Genomic DNA, 18,905 nt, shown 5'->3' with positions numbered 1-18,905 from the left:
TGTGAAATGATCACAAAATCTTGTTTTGCGAAGTTTGTCAAAGCTGCTTCGTGTAGGATTAATCATAGCAACGTAGCATTAATTAAAAGACACAGTTCCTCCTTTTAATGTGTGAATGTTAAGTACTCGATCATAGCAACCCTGCTACACCACATGAACCAAAATGTCACACGTCATCCAATATGACATTTGTTCCAGGTATTTATACAGTAGTGCCTATAAAAATTAGATGGTTCACCCCACTTGGATTTCATGTTTTGTTGTTTGCTCTTTTTATAATAACAGCAAAAGTGAAAACAAAATCCTTTAAATCCATTTAAATGACACATACATAGGCATGATGCCTTGTATCCAGTCACCAACTAATTTGAATGGAGATCACCTGTGTGTAATTAAGATGAAAAAACAACTGCTGGTTACTTTACTGCCAAAATCCCATTACAGCGTATAAGGATTTAGAATAATTGGAGGGAGCATTAGTTGAAGGAGAGAAGAATACCTTGGACTAGACTGGCCATATGGGTCAGCCATGTAGGAACCCAGTAGAGGGTCAGTTAAAGGAGAAATCCGGCCGATTTTTACCTGAATCTTGATCGCTAGATGTCAGAGTACTGTCGATAGGGAAAAAAACGCGAGACTAGAGCTAGCCTTCACTAAAGGCCGTTTTATAGTCGTGCGTAGAATCGACGGCGTACCCCCGCAGACCCCTCTGCGTCTACGCCGGACCCTACGCCGTAGCCTGATGTGCACCTCTCCAAAAATGTAACTACACGTCGCGGCCACGCACGTGGCTCGGCCGTGGCTTGGTAGTGTTGCATTTCCCCCGACTCATTTCCTGGTTCTCCTTCTCCGTAAACAATATGAAATCAAGGAGAGGGTTAACTTCTCCTGCTACAAATTTCCCACCGTGGTCAGAAAGCACAGGGGAGACACTTTGTTTCTCTCACAATGACTCTAGAGTCACAACTTGCTCTGAAGACAATTGCCGTCACTCTCTCACTTTCTCACCCACTCCCCCCACATTAACATTAATATCTGTACCACCTTTATGTTAAATCCACCTAATCCTAACACCCACTAAAAACAAAAACGTCAACCTCATAGTGGTGCTAGAGGAATAGTCAGAGAATCACCAAAGTCATCAGGATGTATCTTCTGCGGACCACAATTTCACGGCAATCCTTTGAATATAAAAAAAAAATCAGATTTATAAAACCGTGCGTACGCACATCTGTAAGCAATGTTCCCTTTATAAATCACAGATTACCCACAGGTGTGCGTACGTGAATCAGCCTCTTATCCCACCCGGTACACGCCCATTTTTAACAATAAATAGTCAATGCAAAGCACCTCATGAATGCTGATCAGTATGTTAATGGCCTGGCAGTTGGTCTTTATGCCGAATCATGACGACTGGTGGGGAAAAAGCAAAGAACTTCTCAGACGCTCAGGAATTGCAGCAAATTGAATTATAATTTTGGTCTGTTCTCGCACAGTGTAGGTAAACCTGATCTATAGACTACCTATATTAATAATAAATTCCAAAACGGCAGGCATTACGCCACTCGGGGACAGCTTCGATTTACCAGACGTATATAAGATTTAACAGAACTATATATTATATCCAAACAAGCCTTAGCGATAAAGTTGAAGATTATATATAATATTTATATAAGCTATCTGCCATTTCCCTCTGGAAACAGCTGGTGGCCCCCAGAGTGGTGAGGACCTGTATTTGGACCGGGATGGCACGGTTCCGGCGCGATGCCCTCTCTACTGGACCCAATTCAATACATAGAATTTAAATCGGCATATTAGCCAGTCATCATATGGGTCAGAGTTTGCGTGGAGGACCGCACATTCTCCCGTCAAGTTTGTTTTTTATAAATCACAACCTTTGCGTAGGAAGTGGCGTACGCACATTTTCAGCCCCATTTTCTGTGTACGCCACGTTTATAAATGAGACCCCTGAGCATTGGCAGCATAGCAATGGTACAGCCATGTGAGTGTATGACAGCACCAAGAGTCCCTGTGTAGAGAAATCTAATTAAGTTGCTTACTTTATTCAAGGACTGCACTCTTAAAGGGATAGTTTGGAGTTTTGAAGTAGGGTTGCATGAGTTACTTAATTACTTGTATCCATTGTGTTTTATCTACAGAAGGCCTAGATGGCAGTCACCACACCACCAGTTTGGGGAAGAAGCCCACACACACACACACACACACACACACACACACACACACACACACACACACACGCATGCACACATGCACAAACACACACACACACACACACACACACACACACACACACACACACACACACACACACACAGCTTAAATGCAGGTGGTTAAATGAAAAAAAATGTGTGAGAAACACATATGCAATCAAGACTCCACCTTCATATCAGACTTATATATAAGATGGGTCAGATATTGTAAGTTACTGAACAGAGCTTGCTGTCAACAGCTGAGGTAAGACCCTGAGTTCTCACCTATCTAGTATAGTAGATAGGAGAGTATATTATAGTATAGTTGAGTACATTTTTGCATCCAATTCCTCTTATTCCTCAGTCATTTGTTTAATGACATCAAATTCATATTGAAATATTGCATGCATTGTTTAACTGATTCTGTGTTCACGCATTTAACCTTCTGTCCCTAATTATTTCTTCCATACAGATGGCAAGGCTGTGGCATCTCATGCTCCTGTTCTTGGCATGGTGTCCTCTGTGTCTTCCATCCAGTGTAAGCTTCACTGGTACACCGCAGCAGTGTGAAAAGGCTCACTTTGTCCCTGGTTACAATCTGGGTGGCGATGGCTTCGACATCGTCACAATGGAGCGGAAAGGTGCCTATGTCATCGACACTGAAACATGGAAGCTTGGCAATGGCACTTGCAGGCTATACACAAACAGCTACATGAATGGAGAGAGCCAGAAGGTTCCAGCTGCCGTGGTGGACTGGAGAACCCTCCCCAAGTGCAGTTTAAAGGTCTCCGGTATCCAGTATGATTCTGTCGAAACTCTTGTCAATGCTTCTACATCATCCGTGTCCAATGATTGGAAAATTGGCCTAGACCACCCTATACCTTTAGATCCAACCATGACAGTGATCCTCACTGTTGGTCTTGGTTTTGGAGGTTCCCATTCCAAAGAATCTACCTTTGCCATGAGAATGTCGAAACAAGACCGCTACACCTTCTTTCACCATTCCGTCGACGTTAGCCTCTACAGGTGAGTACGTGGACAGATATTTGTCTTCTTTTGCCATTACCCTAACTTTATTTGGTCAGTTCACTGAGAAATGCTTGGTTTTACAGTGTTTTAGGTGGTTGGCAGTAATGACAGCAATTTAGCTTAAAACAAACAACATAAATATTGATATGTGATTAAAGTGGAACTGTGATGTAACTAATTTGTATAATTCCTGTTTTACAGCTACAGAATGAAAGCAAAACCTCCACTGAGTCATGAGTTTGAATCAACTGTGAACTCCCTTCCATCCTATTCACGTAAGACAGAACCATCATATCGCAGTCTGATCGACACATATGGTACACATTACATCACACAAGTGTCTCTGGGAGGGGAAATAAAAGAATGCACTGCTGTCCGGACCTGCCAGACAACCATGAGTGGACTGTCAGAAACAGAAGTCAAAGACTGTTTGTCAGTTGAGGCCTCTGCTGGCTTGGAGAAAGTTGCTAGCATTAAGGCAATGTTTCAATACTGTGAGGCAGAGAAGCAGAAGCTAGGCTCTGGTCAAAGTTTTAGCAGCACATTTAGGGAGCGTGAAAAAAAGGTCATTGGTGGAGACCTTGCTAACCGCCCTAAATCCCTCTTTGGAGGCCAATCAGACCCCTCTATCTATGAAAGATGGGTTACCTCACTGAAAACCATACCTGATGTGGTCCAATACAGCATAAAGCCCCTGCACACCATACTGCCAAGTGGTCATATTGCCAGAGCCGGACTGAAAAAAGAGGTGGAGAAGTACATCAAGAAAAATGCATTGTTTAAAAAATTTTCTGAAACCTGTAAGATTGGGCAAAGATCCAGCAAAAGGGATCCTTGTGCTTGTGTTTGCAACAGTAGTCAGAATATCAAGTCAAACTGCTGTCCTGCTGGGAAAGGTCTTGCAACATTAAAGGTTTTCAGTCTCTATGCAGAAGGTCTGTATGGTGATGTGTGGACTAAGACAGATGGTTCAGTGGAGGTTAGTTACGGTGATATGAATAAGCGTACTGTCATCATAAGTAACAATGACAATCCTAAATGGCCAGAGACATTTGAGTTTGGACCCATCGTCATTAACATGAAAAACAGACTGAAGTTCAGTGTTTATGATGAGGATACTTACTGGAACAGTGATCGGCTTGGTGGGTGTTCATTTAAACTGCGTAGAGGAAAAGTGAGTGACAGCTGCATGTTAAATCACGGTACCTTCTTCTTCTCCTACATAGTAGAGTGTGCACCAAGTCTTGGTGGTGACCAATGTCAAGAATACATACCCTCCCCGATGAGTCCCTCTTTGGCCAAGGTCTTCCACACTAGAAACGGGGTCCTTCTTGGAGAGACGGGGAAGAGGAATGCTAAATCAGTCAGTCAGGTTAAGGTCAGCGGTCAACATGAGATGGGGTGATGAGAGAATAAGGATTTAATTTTATGATTATCTTGCATCTAGTTAATCGCATATTTCACACTGTTACTATTTCTTTATTTGACTTTTAACAAAATAATTACACATTCTCAAATACTGCATGTTTGTGAGAAATGTTCTTTTCTTCTGCTTCTTTCTGTTAGTTAAAAAACTCAAACGCCAATAAAGCATCAACAAAGACAACACAGGTGTCCGTGTGATTTATTGTAATACAAATACTGTGTAGTTTTGTGGTGTGGTATCTTTAGTCTTGTTGCTGTGATGCTGTATGGAAGAAGTATTCGCCGACACTGATTTCGATAATAAAAAGTTTATTACATCAAAGATTCAGCATCAATTAACAGATTCCATGGAAAGTCTGGAGAGCTCCTCAGTCAATATGGCTACTCTGAAGATTTCCTCTTCAAACATGTGGATATATACTGTCCTGTGTAACATGAGATGTGGTGATGGGGGTGTCAGTCCTGGGGCCACTCAGTCAGTGGTCCCCATTTGCTCCAGCAAAGTCACTTCCTCTAGAAGGTGACCTCTAACCATTTGTTTTAGCCAAATGGAACCATGTGTGTAAGTAAATCATATACTACATATTCCCCCCTTCGAGACTTAATAAAGTCTCGAAAAACAAAGAGTAAGACATACATGTTTAAAATTACAACAGCAGAACAATTTCTCCGACACAGCCAAATGGAACCATGTGTGTAAGTAAATCATATACTACAGTGATTACATGTAAAATTGAAATGCATAATCATACAAATCGACTGAAGTCAAGACGGCACACATTCTTCTCATTTTTCTCTTCATTTCATCCGATCATTTCTATACATGTTAGGGCTGACAAAACAGACCAAAAATGGCGTTGTTTCTGCGCATTATGTCTATGAGAGGGCAAACGTAAGAGATACATAACTACTTTATAGGTATATGTATTTCAACAGAAACATATTTTAAAAGATCTATATACTTACACATTAAAAAATAATCCATAAAACGTCATATACTGTAAAACTTAATTTAATGACTGGCTTTCAAACAGAGGCATTGACCTTATAAATTGTTCTTTATATTGCAATGCAGTAAGTTAACTTGAACCCAAGCTGCTTATTGATACAACTTAAGGACACATATTTCTCCTTTGAATTGCTTGATGAATGTTTAGTAGTGTCAACAACAGAACATAGTGAATAGTATTTGGCCATAACTCTGTGTTACAACAACCAGGTGGTAGCATAAAATTCTGGGCCCTGTAGAAAGGCATTTTCTATGGGCCCCTCCCCGCATCCACAGCTATTCATTCTAGTATATTTTTGGGCCCTCGTCACATGAGGGCCCAAAAATATGAGCCCTGGGTAGTCCCCTTTTTCCCCCTAGTCCGACTCCCCTGACGACAACCACAACAACGCCTATTTAGGCTACAGATCTCATACCTATGAGATAACTGATCTTGTAAGTGCAATATCTTTTTAGAAATTAGACGCAAGTTTTCAGCCTGTGGTGGAAGTCTGCTGTTTAGACTTCAGTAAAGAAGTTATTGAACCACCACATAGTCCTAAGAGTTAGAGGGTAGGTACTTTCCCAGAGGCAAAGGGGTGCACAATGGCTTAAAGGTAAGAAGGAAGGAGTTGTTTCCTTCACTGCCCTGTAAGCTAGTTTTAAACTTGAAACAAGCTGCAACAGGGAGCCAGTGTGGTTGTGAATATCAGACTGGCAGCAGCATTTCAAACTAGTTGCAAATGTTTGGTGGCAGTCACAGGGGCTCAGGCGAGGAGGGAGGTGCAGTTTTGGTAGGAGATGACAAGCACTTGGATGACATACTGTTCTAGTTACCTGTCCTCTGCATATTATATATATCCTAACCTTTTGCACATCACTTAACATTTTTTGCACATTCATACAGCATCTTTTTTCTTAATGTTAATAGTTATGTTTGTGTTACTTGTGTCTGTATGTATTGTTTGTTTATTTCATATTAATGTTTAATATGTTTATGTAAGCACCAACAACCAAGGCAAATTCCTCGTAAGTGCTACTTTCTTGGCAATAAATCCTTTTCTGATTCTGATTATTGCTTTATTCAAGGACTGCACTCTGGACAGTTGGGATCTTTTAAAGTGGGGTTGTATGAGGTACAGTGATGAAGGGGAAATGGCCTTTTCACTACTTCCTACCCTCCTACTTCCTTCTTCAAACTCAGCCTTAATATTGATCTCAACTGCTACCTTTCGGCGGTTTTGTGTCTGCATTTTGAACGGTGCTATCACGGTGACAAAATTTGGCCGCAGACAGACCACCTGGCAAAGTACTCAAAACTGCTTTTGTGACAGATCCAGATACAACACGTGTCTCCAGGGCTACATTTTACCATAATGACACACACAGACTCACAAGGTAAAAAACAACACCAGCGACCCACATGCTGTAGCAGATGGTAATTATAAATTGTTTTATTTGTGCATGTATTTGGCAAAATTACCAACACTTTATTGTAGGGTTACCTGGGTAGCTCACCTGGTAGAGCGTGTGCCCCATGTGCCCCAGGCTCAGGCTTTGCTGCAGGAAGGATTTTGAAATTAATTTTAAGTTAATGTCAGACTTAGTTCTCTCTAAACTGGGGATGAAACTGGGCACCTACTCTTTCACAATTTTAATTCTGTTACTCGGCAGGAGAAAATAGGACCCAAACGCAGAGAGCAGGCAGGCAGGCAGCGGAAGGTTCAATCTGAGACTTTATTAACAAAAAAACGGCAGTACAAGGACTGGAAAAACTGTGGGAAAAACTCTAAGGGAAAACTCACAAAAGCAGGGCAACGGACACACACGGACACAAAACAATCCAACAAGAGGCAAAGGGAACACAGAGGTTAAATACACAAGGTAATGAACAAATGAGGGACAGGTGATACGACAAGTGAAACACATCAGGGCGGGGCAGGGTAATCAACAGAGGTGGGAAACACAGAAATTAAAACTAGACATGACAAGACAGAAAACAGACTATCAAAATAAAACAGGAAACAGAACCTAAACAGGGAAGTACACAACAAAATATACACAGACCACAATACACAACCAAGGATAAATTTACAAGACAGGGAACAGAAAAATACAGAACATACAAAACAGGAAACATACAGAAATCATAATACAAGCAACAGAAAAATACAAAACCAGGCAACAGAAATGTCCAAACCATAACAGAGCCCCCCCCCCTCAAGGGGCGGATACCAGACGTCCAAAAAAAACCCAAAACAAACAGAAAACAACCCAGGGAGGGGGAGGCAGAAAGTCACTGGGGCACAGGGAACAGAGAGTCACTGGGGCACAGGGAACAGAGAGTCACTGGGGCACAGGGAACAGAGAGTTACTGGGGCACAGGGAACAGAGAGCACCGGGGCACAGGGAACAACGCACCGGGGCACAGGGAACAGAGTCACTGGGGCACTCGGGGGAAACAGAGGGCACCGGGAACAACGCACCGGGGCATAGGGAACAGAGAGTCACTGGGGCACAGGGAACAGAGAGTCACTGGGGCACTCCGGGGAAACAGAGGGCCGCAGAGGCCTGGGGGAAACAGAGGGCCGCAGAGGCCTGGGGGAAACAGAGGGCCGCAGAGGCCTGTGGGAAACAGGGCCGCAGAGGCCTGGGGGAAAACGGAGGGCCAGAGGGCCGCAGAGGCCCGGGGGAAACAGAGGGCCTCAAAGGCCTGGGGGAAACAGAGGGCCGCAGAGGCCTGGGGGAAACAGAGGGCCGCAGAGGCCTGTGGGAAACAGGGCCGCAGAGGCCTGGGGGAAAACGGAGGGCCAGAGGGCCCACTTGGGGAAGCAGGGGGGCTACTCAGAACAAGGAACAGAAAGGGGCCACTCAGGACAGAGAACGGAGAGGGGCCCCTCGGGACAGGGAACGGAGAGGGGCCACTCGGGACAGGGAACGAAGAGGGGCCACTCGGGACAGGGAACGGAGAGGGGCCACTCGGGACAGGGAACGGAGCGGGGCCACTCGGGGGAACGGAGCGGGGCCACTTGGGGGAACGGAGCGGGGTCACTCGGGGGAACGGAGCGGGGCCACTTGGGGGAACGGAGCGGGGTCACTCGGGGGAACGGAGCGGGGCCCCAGGACAGGGGACAGAGAGGCCTCGGCAACAGGGGACTGAGAGGCCTCGGCAACAGGGGACAGAGAGGCCTCGGCAACAGGGGACTGAGAGGCCTCGGCAACAGGGGACTGAGAGGCCTCGGCAACAGGGGACTGAGAAGCCTCGGCAACAGGGGACTGAGAGCAGCAACGAAGGCAGAAGCCTTCAGGCGGCCGGTGACGAAGGCAGAAACCTTCTGGCCACCGGCGATGAAGGCAGAATCCCTCAGGTGGCCGTACTGGACGTCGAGGGGGCCGAGCAGGTCGGCCAAGGCGGAGTCCCTTGGGAGGCCGCGCAGGCGAAGGATCAGCTGGTCCAGGACCAGGCGACTGGTCAGCAGAGCTGGGGCCAGGCGACGGGTCAGCAGAGCTGGGGCCAGGTGACGGGTCAGCAGAGCTGGGGCCAGGTGACGGGTCAGCTGGACTGGGGCCTGGTGACGGGTCAGCTGGGCTGGGGCCTGGCGGTCAGGCAACGGGAGCAGAGGTTGACTGGGGTGCCGACAGGACACGAGGGGCAGGAGTGGGTCTGACCGCCGAAAGGACACGAGGGGCAGGAGTCGGTCTGACCGCCGAGAGGACACGAGGGGCAGGAGTCGGTCTGACCGCCACAGGCAAAGTCTCTGGGGGGCAGGACAAAAGCAAAGTCTTTGGGGCGGTCTCAAGGGCGGTCTCAGGGGCGCCGGAGACCAGCAAAGTCTCAGGCACGGTCTCATGGGCGCCGGAGACCGGCAAGGTCAACGGGGTGGTCTCCAGGGCGACTGGGAAGGCCAAAGTCTTTGGGGGATTGGCCATGGCCGATTCAGAGCGAATGGTAGTCAGCCGGGGATCAGGGAGGCCGCTAGCCAGCCGGGGATCTGAGGGGGTGCTAGCCAGCCGGGGATCAGGAAGGCTGCTAGTCAGCCGGGAATCTGGAGGGCTGCTAGCCAGCCGGGGATCTGGAAGGCTGCTAGCCAGCCGGGGACCTGGAGGGCTGCTAACCAGCCGGGGATCAGGAAGGCTGCTAGTCAGCCGGGGATCTGGAGGGTTGTTAGCCAGCTGGGGATAAGAAAAGCTGCTAGTCAGCCAGGGATCTGGGATACAGGACAACCTGGGGACACTAGGGAACTCAGGGACGCTAGGAAACTCGGGAATACTAGGAAGCTCGGGGACATTAGGAAGCTCGGGGACACTGGAAAGCTTGGGGAAGCTGGGCAGTGCTGGGACACTGGGCAGCTTGGGGACACTAGGGAGCTCGGGGACACTGGAAAGCTCGGGGAAGCTGGGCAGTGCTGGGACACTGGGCAGCTTGGGGACACTAGGGAGCTCGGGGACACTAGGGAGCTCGGGGACCCTAGGGAGCTCAGGGACACTAGGGAGGTCGGGGACACTAGGGAGGCTGCTAGCCAGCCGGGACTCAGAGGAGCTACTTGCTAGCCGGGACTTAGAGAGGCGGCTAGCTAGTCTGGATTCAGGGAGGCTGCTAGCTAGTGGGGAATCTGGGAGGCTGCTAGCCAGCGGGGAATCAGGGAGGCTGCTGGCTAGCCTGGGCTCAGGAAGGATGCTAGCTAGCCTGGATTCAGGGGGGTTGCTAGCTAGCGGGGAATCTGGGAGGCTGCTAGCCAGCCGGGGCTCAGGAAGGCTGCTAGCCAGCCGGGGCTCAGGAAGGCTGTTAGCTAGCCTGGATTCAGGGGGGTTGCTAGTGAAGGATTTCGATCTAAAATGTGACCAATTTGACCGGTCTGGCCCTAAAAAGGCCAGACTTGATCTGACTCCAATTCTTTGGTCACTATTTGTGTTCGTTTACTGGTAGATCAGAGAAATAAAACTCAGGAATCAAATCAAGACCAGGATTCATCCAGTTAAAATTAATAACAAATTTAGTGAAAGATATTGCAGAATACAAGTACATGTACATGGATCTGATACACAAAGGCAGAGTCTCTATCACCTAATGAACTGACAGAGTTTCCCCTAGCATCAGGTCCTGCTAAGTTGGGATACTCTCTATTTATCCATTTCTGTCCCATCCCTGGTAGTGCCCTCATCAGTTTGGATCTGGTCCAGATCTTCTGGCTCCAGCCGGCTCCTGACTAATTTGTAACACTGTATAAAAAACATGACCTTAACTTCCAATTCTCAGCTCAGAAGAAACAAGCCACTATTGTTGGATTTTGAACACCTGTGTTTTAATCTCCAGCAAACTTTAAGGAGTTTTCATGAGAGCCAGGTCATTTCCATACAGTGTCACAAATCCCGCGCTTGCATAGTGCTGACCATTGTTTGCCTCGTTCGTTTCCCCTGATCAGAGAGTTTCTTTCTCACCCTTCCTTTATTATATCTAATCACTGTAAAACTAGATGGTCTCTCATAACCCAGGGAAACAGAGGCATTGAGGTCAGCCCCATGAACTCTAAAACCTTTTCTTAACACTTTCACAAAATATATTCTAACACTAGCTAGCGGGGAATCTGGGAGGCTGCTAGCCAGCCGGGGCTCAGGAAGGCTGCTAGCCAGCCGGGGCTCAGGAAGGCTACTAGCTAGCCTGGATTCAGGAGGGTTGCTAGCTAGCGGGGAATCAGGGGGGCGGCTAGCTAGCAGGGACTCAGGGGGCGGCTAGCTAGCTGGGGCTTAGAGAGGCTGCTAGCTAGCACAGATTCAGGGGGGCTGCTAGCTAGCGGGGAATCTGGGAGGCTGCTAGCCAGCAGGGGATCAGGGAGGCTGCTGGCTAGCCTGGGCTCAGGAAGGATGCTAGCTAGCCTGGATTCAGGGGGGCTGCTAGCTAGCAGGGACTCAGGGGGGCAGCTAGCTAGCCTGGATTCAGAGGGGCTGCTAGCTAGCGGGGAATCTGGGAGGCTGCTAGCCAGCAGGGAAGTTGAGAGGCTGCTAGCTAGCTTGGATTCAGGGAGATTGCTAACTAGACCAGAGTCAGGAGAGCTGCACGCCAGCCCAGGATCAGGAGAGCCGCACGTCGGCCCGGGGTGCACTACCCCTCTCCTTACGTTGTACAAATTCTTTTCATTCTTATTTATCTTAGTTATTGTGTTGACAAGTATGGGGCGGACGTACATACAGACTGCAAGAAAAGATAATGCCTCAGGCCACACATAGAGGTGCATCGATCCGATATTAAGATCGGATGTCGGCCCCGATATTGACAAAATAGCTGGATCGGGGATCGGAAAAATTAACAGATCCACAGGCCGATCCAGTTTTTTTTTTATTTCCCTCAGTCGCAGCACTGGGACCCCTGTTAACTTTGTTTACAGAGTGTGGTCTAGACCTACTTTATCTGTAAAGTGTCTCGAGATAACTCTTGTTATGATTTGATACTATAAATAAAATTGAATTGAATTGAATTGAGTTGAAATTGAATTAACTATAAACCCGTCACTCATGGTAGTAACTTTATAACACAACAATTAATAACCCACAACTAACTTTCTTTAAACGGATAAAACACCATAGCACATAACAATTTGTGACTTAAACAGTTTCTAACACTAATAATTTTACATTTACAAATGTAGCTACACCGCCGAACGGCATGTTGGGTAACATTATAGCTGCTAGCTAGCCAGGTAGCATAACAGTCTGTTAAACTGGGAAAGGCTCTGGTCACTACTGCACATTCAAGAACAGAGATACACCAGAACAACGTATGCTCAGGAGAGGAGACGTCTGTTGTTGCAAGGTTTTTTGTTTCTAAAATATCGAACATAATTTAGCCACTGTTGTTGCCCGTCGCTCTAACATTACTCGGCCGTGCTAACGTTACCGTGCTAATGTTACAGTGCTAACGTTAAAGACATGTCACTTCAAGCATGCAGCAGAGCAACATTATGAACGCAATCCAACTACGGTCCCGCTACAGACCGTTGAGAAAGACGGGTTCAGAGCAATGATTAAAACAATGGATTTAAGATGCCTTGCCTTGCTGAAATATGTCCGCCAACGTACTAACATTATTCAAACAGCGAAGGAGGCTGACAGCGGAGCTACGTTCTGTCGCCCACTACAACCACACTACAACCTAACTTACCTGTGGCCAAGGTAGTGTTTATACAACTAGCTTACAACTATTTTGTTTTGAAAGGGAAACAATGTTAAAGTTGTTTGTATGTGTATTCATTCGATTTGAGTTTATTTTACTAGTTTGCAGTTTGCAGAAAAAAAAATAGTTTAGATTCTGTAACTGTTTCATGGATTCTCCTTCATATAACGTTATATAATGTTAATATGATAATAGTTAATAATATAATGTTCCTTCATATAACGTTATATAATGTTGTGGAGCCAGGCAAACCCTTTAGTAATCAAAGCTTTTAGTAAACATGACATTAAAATGCTTTTGTGATATTCTACGTACTTCTGACAGTAGAATAAGCCATTATAAACCTATATAAAGTCCCATTATTGTTATTTATTTAAATAAATTTTAAGAAGTTTGATTACATTATATTTTCGATTTAAATGCACAATTATTTTTTAAAATAACAAATAAATAAGAAGTCAATACATTACATCTATGTTATTTTGTCTTAGTTAGGAAAGTAATGTTTAGTTAGGAAAGTCTGGTGCCTTGAGTCTCTTCCACATGGTGGAAGGAAGGTATAAGGTGCAAAAGGTATACAGTGTATTATTAATTCAACAACAGTATCGGATCGGTATCGGGTATCGACAGATACACAAAGCCCAGGCATTGGTATCGGGACTGAAAAAGTCGGATCGGTGCATCCCTAACCACACAGGCCGGAGAGAAGGCATAACACCTACCTTGCAGAGCGGCTGGTTTCTCGCGAGATCACGCGAGTATCGCAGGATCACACATCACAGGAAAATCCATCTTGCCAGGCTTGCCAAGCACTTGACCGAACCAATCAGCCTGCTGTCGGGGACCGGCTGCGCAGTGAGAAGCCGCTGCTGATGGGCGCAGAGCTCTGCCGGAACTCCGACTGCTGTCTGTCCGTGCGGCCGTCTGACGGCATCAGTATTAAATTGAGACAGTTTCATTACCGGTTAAAAACGTCTCGTTATCGCATTAAATAGTAGTCTAATTCGCTACAGTTGGTTTTAACGCCTGATGTGAAGTGTAGGCCTATAGGAGTACACATGAAAACCCTGAACAAGCAGCGTCGTTCTGCTCCGTCTTTCTGCTGTGCCCCGTAGTAGTTTTACACTATGTAGGTTAAACTCTATGTATGAACTGTGGTGGTCCGTTACACTGTAGGCTATATTCAACATCACTGTGTGTTGTCGTATCCGGCCCATGTCACGGATGTGGAAGCCCCCTTTTCTGGACTACTGAATATAATAATATTCCATTATATTTTGTATTTTGAATTGTTACCTGCCACCAGAATTTTGTGATTTCCTTGTAATAAATATTGACATTTTTACCATAAATTGGTGCCTAAAAATGTATCAGAATGCAGGAATTGAAGTCTTTTACACTCAAAATTTTCTGGGGGAGGACCCCCAGACCCCATCCCCCCCACTGCTTTATGTGTTCCCCCAAAGACCAATTCTGAGCAAGGAAAAACCCTGAAGTATAATCACAGACAGCCAAAAAAAACATTTAAATTGCAGAGTTAGAGAGTTAAAACGGATGAAAAGATGGAGAACCAGACAGACAATATGTACAGTGTCAACAGAGAGAAACACGGACAATCGATCAGACAGACAGTGGCAACAAAGAACAACATACTGTAGAGAATGACAGTAACAGCATACAAACGGCATAAACAGACAGTATGTGTAAATTTGTTATAAACGTGTGCTCTTTAAAAAGTAGTAAGCATTGTTTGCCAGTTACATTAAATGTTTAAAAATCTGTTACATAAGGTACTGCTTATTTTGTTTCACCATCTGTACAGAAATGTAATTAGTGAATGCACGTGTCCATGGGTGGGGCTGCATGGACGTGGTAATGTGGGCTGGTGTGTCTACAGTGCCAGGGCTGAATTTTTGTCCCAGTCCGCCCCTGCACACACACACACACACACGCACACACACACACACACACACACACACACACACACACACGCACACACACACACACACACACACACACACACACACACACACACACACACACACACACACACACACATACACAGACACCTATAAAATGTGTGAGAAACAAAGGCAAGCAATCAAGACTCCACCTCCACATTACCACTATAACATGGGTCAGATATTGTAAGTTACTGAACAGAACTTGCTGTCAACAGCCGAGGTAAGACCCTGAGTTCTCACCTATCTAGTATAGTAGACAGGGGAGTATAGCATAGTATATCCTATTCCTCAGTCATTAGTTTAGTGATATCCAATGTATACTGAAATATTACATGCATTGTGATTCTGTGTCCATGCCTTTTATCTTCTGTCGCTTTTTATTTCTTCCATACAGATGGCAAGGCTGTGGCATCTCATGCTCCTGTTCTGGGCATGGTGTCCTCTGTGTCTTCCATCCAGTGTAAGCTTCACTGGTACACCGCAGCAGTGTGAAAAGGCTCACTTTGTCCCTGGTTACAATCTGGGTGGAGAAGGCTTCGACATCGTTACAATGGAGCGGAAAGGTGCCTATGTCATCGACACTGAAACATGGAAACTTGGCAATGGCACTTGCAGGCTATACACAAACAGCTACATGAATAGAGAGAGCCAGAAGGTTCCAGCTGCCATGGTGGACTGGAGAACCCTCCCCAAGTGCAGTTTAAAGGTCTCCGGTATCCAGTATGATTCTGTCGAAACTCTTGTCAATGATTCTACATCATCCGTGTCCAATGATTGGAAAATTGGCCTTGAAATCCCTGTAGATCCGTCTGTCAAGCTTGGTGTTGGTTTTGGAGGTTCCCACTCCAAAGAATCTTCCTTTGCCATGCAAAAGTCAAAACAAGACCACTACAGCTTCTTTAGCCATTCTGTCTACTGTAGCTTCTACCGGTGAGTATGTGCACAGATATTTGCCTTTTGTTATTAACTTCATGCTTAAAGTGACAAATATGAACATTACTGTAATCTTAATACTTAATACTGCAATCGACAGTAACTTATGTATATGATCCCTGTGTTTTACAGCTACAGAATGGCAACAAAACCTCCACTGAATCATGACTTTGAATCAGCTGTGAACTCCCTTCCATCCTATTCACGTAAGACAGAGACATCATATCGCAGTCTGATCGACACATATGGTACACATTACATCACACAAGTGTCTCTGGGAGGGGAAATAAAAGCAAGCACTGCTGTCCGGACCTGCCAGACAACCATGAGTGGACTGTCTGCAACAGACGTCAAAGACTGTTTGTCAGTCGAGACCTCTGCTAGCTTTGCAAGTACTGCTAGCATTAAGGCCGAGTACCAACACTGTCAGGCAAAGAAGAAGAAGTTAGGCTCTAGTCAAAGTTTCAGCAGCACATTTAATGAACGTACCACAGAGGTCATTGGTGGAAACATCAACGGGGCTGACATCCTCTTTGAAGGCCATTCAAACCCCTCTGTCTATAACAACTGGCTTAGCTCACTGAAAACCTCACCTGATGTGGTCCGATACAACATAAATCCCCTGCACACCATACTGCCAAGTGGTCATATTGCCAGAGCCGGACTGAAGCAAGAGGTGGAGAAGTACATCAAGAAAAATGCAGTGTTGAAAACATGCTCAGAAACCTGTAAGATTGGGCACAGATCCAGCAAAAGGGATCCTTGTGCTTGTGTTTGCAACAGTAGTCAGAATATCAAGTCAAACTGTTGTCCTGCTGGGAAAGGTCTTGCAACCTTAAAAGTTTTCAGGCTCTATGCACAAGGTCTGTATGGTGATAAGTGGAGTCAGACAGATGGTTCAGTGGAGGTTAGTTACGGTGATATGAATAAGCGTACTGTCATCATAAGTAACAATGACAATCCTAAATGGCCAGAGACATTTGAGTTTGGATCCATCGTCATTAACATGAAAAACCGACTGAAGTTCAGTGTTTATGATGAGGATTCTTACTGGGACAGTGATCTGCTTGGTTGGTGTTCATTTGATCTGCGTAGAGGAAAAGTGAGTGACAGCTGCATGTTAAATCACGGTACCGTCTTCTTCTCCTACATAGTAGAGTGTGCACCAAGTCTTGGTGGTGACCAATGTCAAGAATACATGCCCTCCCCGATGAGTCCCTCTTTGGCCAAGGACTTCCACACTAGAAACGGGGTCCTTCTTGGAGAGACAGGGAAGAGGAATGCTAAATCAGTCAGTCAGGTTGAGGTCAGCGGTCGACATGAGATGGGGTGATGAGAGAATAAGGATTTAAGTTTATGATTATCTTGCATCTAGTTAATTGCATATTTCACACTGTTACTATTTCTTTATTTGACTTTTGTTAAGAAAATAATTACACATTCTCAATTTCTCAAATGTAATCCAAATACTGCATGTTTGTGAGGAATGTTCTTTTCTTCTGCTTCTTTCTGTTAGTTAAAAAACTCGGCCAACAAAGCATCAACAAAGACAACACAGGTGTCAGTGTGATTTATTGTATTAAAAATACTGTGTAGTTTTGTGGTTACATGTAAAATTGAAATGCATAATCATACAAATCGACTGAACTCAAGACGGCACACACTCTTCGCATTTTTCCTCTTCATTTCATCCGATCATTCCTATACATGTCAGGGCTGATGACCAAAATGGCGTTGTTTCTTGGCATTATGTCCATGAGAGGGTAAATGTAAGAGATACATAACTACTTTATAGGTATATTTATTTCAACAGAAACATATTTTAAAAGATCTATATACCTACACATTACGAAATAAACCATAACATGTCATATACTGTAAAACTTAATTTAAAGACTGGCTGTCGACAGAGGCATTGACCTTATAAATTGTTCTTTATATTGCAATGCAGTAAGTTAACTTGAACCCAAGCTGCTTATTGATACAACTTAAGGACACATATTTCTCCTTTGAATTGCTTGATGAATATTTAGTACTGTCAACAACAGAACATAGTGAATAGTATTTGGCCATAACTCTGTGTTACGACAACCAGGGGCGTAGCACAAAATTCTGGGCCCTGTAGAAAGGCATTTTCTATGGGCCCCTCCCGCATCCACAGCTATTCATTCTAGTATATTTTTGGGCCCTCCTCACGAGGGCCCTGGGTACTCAGTCCCCTTCCCCCCCCCTAGTCCGACGCCCCTCAACCGACAACCACAACAACGCCTATTTAGGCTACAGATCTCATACCTATGAGATAACTGATCTTGTAAGTGCAATATCTTTTTAGAAATTAGACGTAAGTTTTCAGCCTGAAGCTGGAAGTCTGCTGTTTAGACTTCAATAAAGAAGTTATTGAACCACCACATAGTCCTAAGAGTTAGAGGGTAGATACTTTCCCAGAGGCAAAGGGGTGCACAGGTTGCGCCAGAGAGTAGAATTTGACAATGGCTTAAATGTAAGAAGGAAGGAGTTGTTTCCTTCACTGCCCTGTAAGCTAGTTTTAAACTTGAGACAAACTGCAACAGGGAGACAGTGTGGTTGTGAATATCAGACTGGCAGCAGCATTTCAAACTAGTTGCAAATGTTTGGTGGCAGTCACAGGGGCTCAGGCGAGGAGGGAGGTGCAGTTTTGGTAGGAGATGACAAGCACTTGGATGACATACTGTTCTAGTTACCTGTCCTCATATTCTATATATCCTAACCTTTTGCACATCACTTAACATTTTTTGCACATCCATACAGCATCTTTTTTCTTAATGTTAATAGTTGTATAATAGTTATAATGTTTGTGTTACTTGTTTCTGTATGTATTGTTTGTTTATTTCATATTAATGTTTAATATGTTTATGTAAGCACCAACAACCAAGGCAAATTCCTCGTAAGTGCTACTTGCTTGGCAATACATCCTTTTCTGATTCTGATTATTGCTTTATTCAAGGACTGCACTCTGGACAGTTGGGATCTTTTGATGTAGGGTTGTATGAGGTACAGTGGTGAAGGGGAAATGGCCCTTTCACTACTTCCTTCTTCAAACTCAGCCTTAATATTGATCTCAATTACTAACTTTCTGCGGTTTTGTGTCTGCATTTTGCATGGTGACATAATTTGGCCGCAGACAGGCCACCTGGCAAAGTACTCAAAAC

General features: G+C 45.0%; 1 protein-coding gene across 2 annotated transcripts; it reads left to right on the top strand.

Moving 5' to 3' along the window:
• The first annotated feature begins 2,682 nt into the window (after positions 1–2,682).
• On the top strand, positions 2,683–17,142 carry LOC116039630 (perforin-1-like). Of its 2 annotated transcripts, none has more exons than XM_036000337.1 (3): positions 2,683–3,236; positions 3,441–4,617; positions 17,009–17,142. In XM_036000337.1, exons 1-3 carry the CDS (start codon positions 2,683–2,685, stop codon positions 17,048–17,050), a joined length of 1,773 nt encoding a protein of 590 aa, XP_035856230.1. In that variant the 3' UTR covers positions 17,051–17,142. The 2 variants fall into 2 exon arrangements, with proteins under 2 accessions (XP_035856230.1, XP_031140418.1); XM_031284558.2 differs by lacking the exons at positions 2,683–3,236; positions 3,441–4,617 and adding exons at positions 14,937–15,004; positions 15,179–15,714 and having other exon boundaries at positions 15,850–17,142.
• Positions 17,143–18,905: the final 1,763 nt, after the last annotated feature.

The sequence above is a fragment of the Sander lucioperca genome, chromosome 4 (assembly GCF_008315115.2).
Source record: "Sander lucioperca isolate FBNREF2018 chromosome 4, SLUC_FBN_1.2, whole genome shotgun sequence".
Taxonomy (NCBI): Eukaryota; Metazoa; Chordata; class Actinopteri; order Perciformes; family Percidae; genus Sander; species Sander lucioperca.
This window is presented reverse-complemented; position numbering and strand designations above follow the sequence as displayed.

Coding starts and splice junctions, on each gene's coding strand:
- LOC116039630 (XM_036000337.1), top strand. CDS start 2,683: ATGGCAAGGCTGTGGCATCTCATGCTCCTGTTCTTGGCATGGTGTCCT. Junction 3,237..3,440: donor GTCGACGTTAGCCTCTACAG/GTGAGTACGTGG, acceptor CCTGTTTTACAG/CTACAGAATGAAAGCAAAAC. Junction 4,618..17,008: donor AATCAGTCAGTCAGGTTAAG/GTCAGCGGTCAA, acceptor AATGCTAAATCA/GTCAGTCAGGTTGAGGTCAG.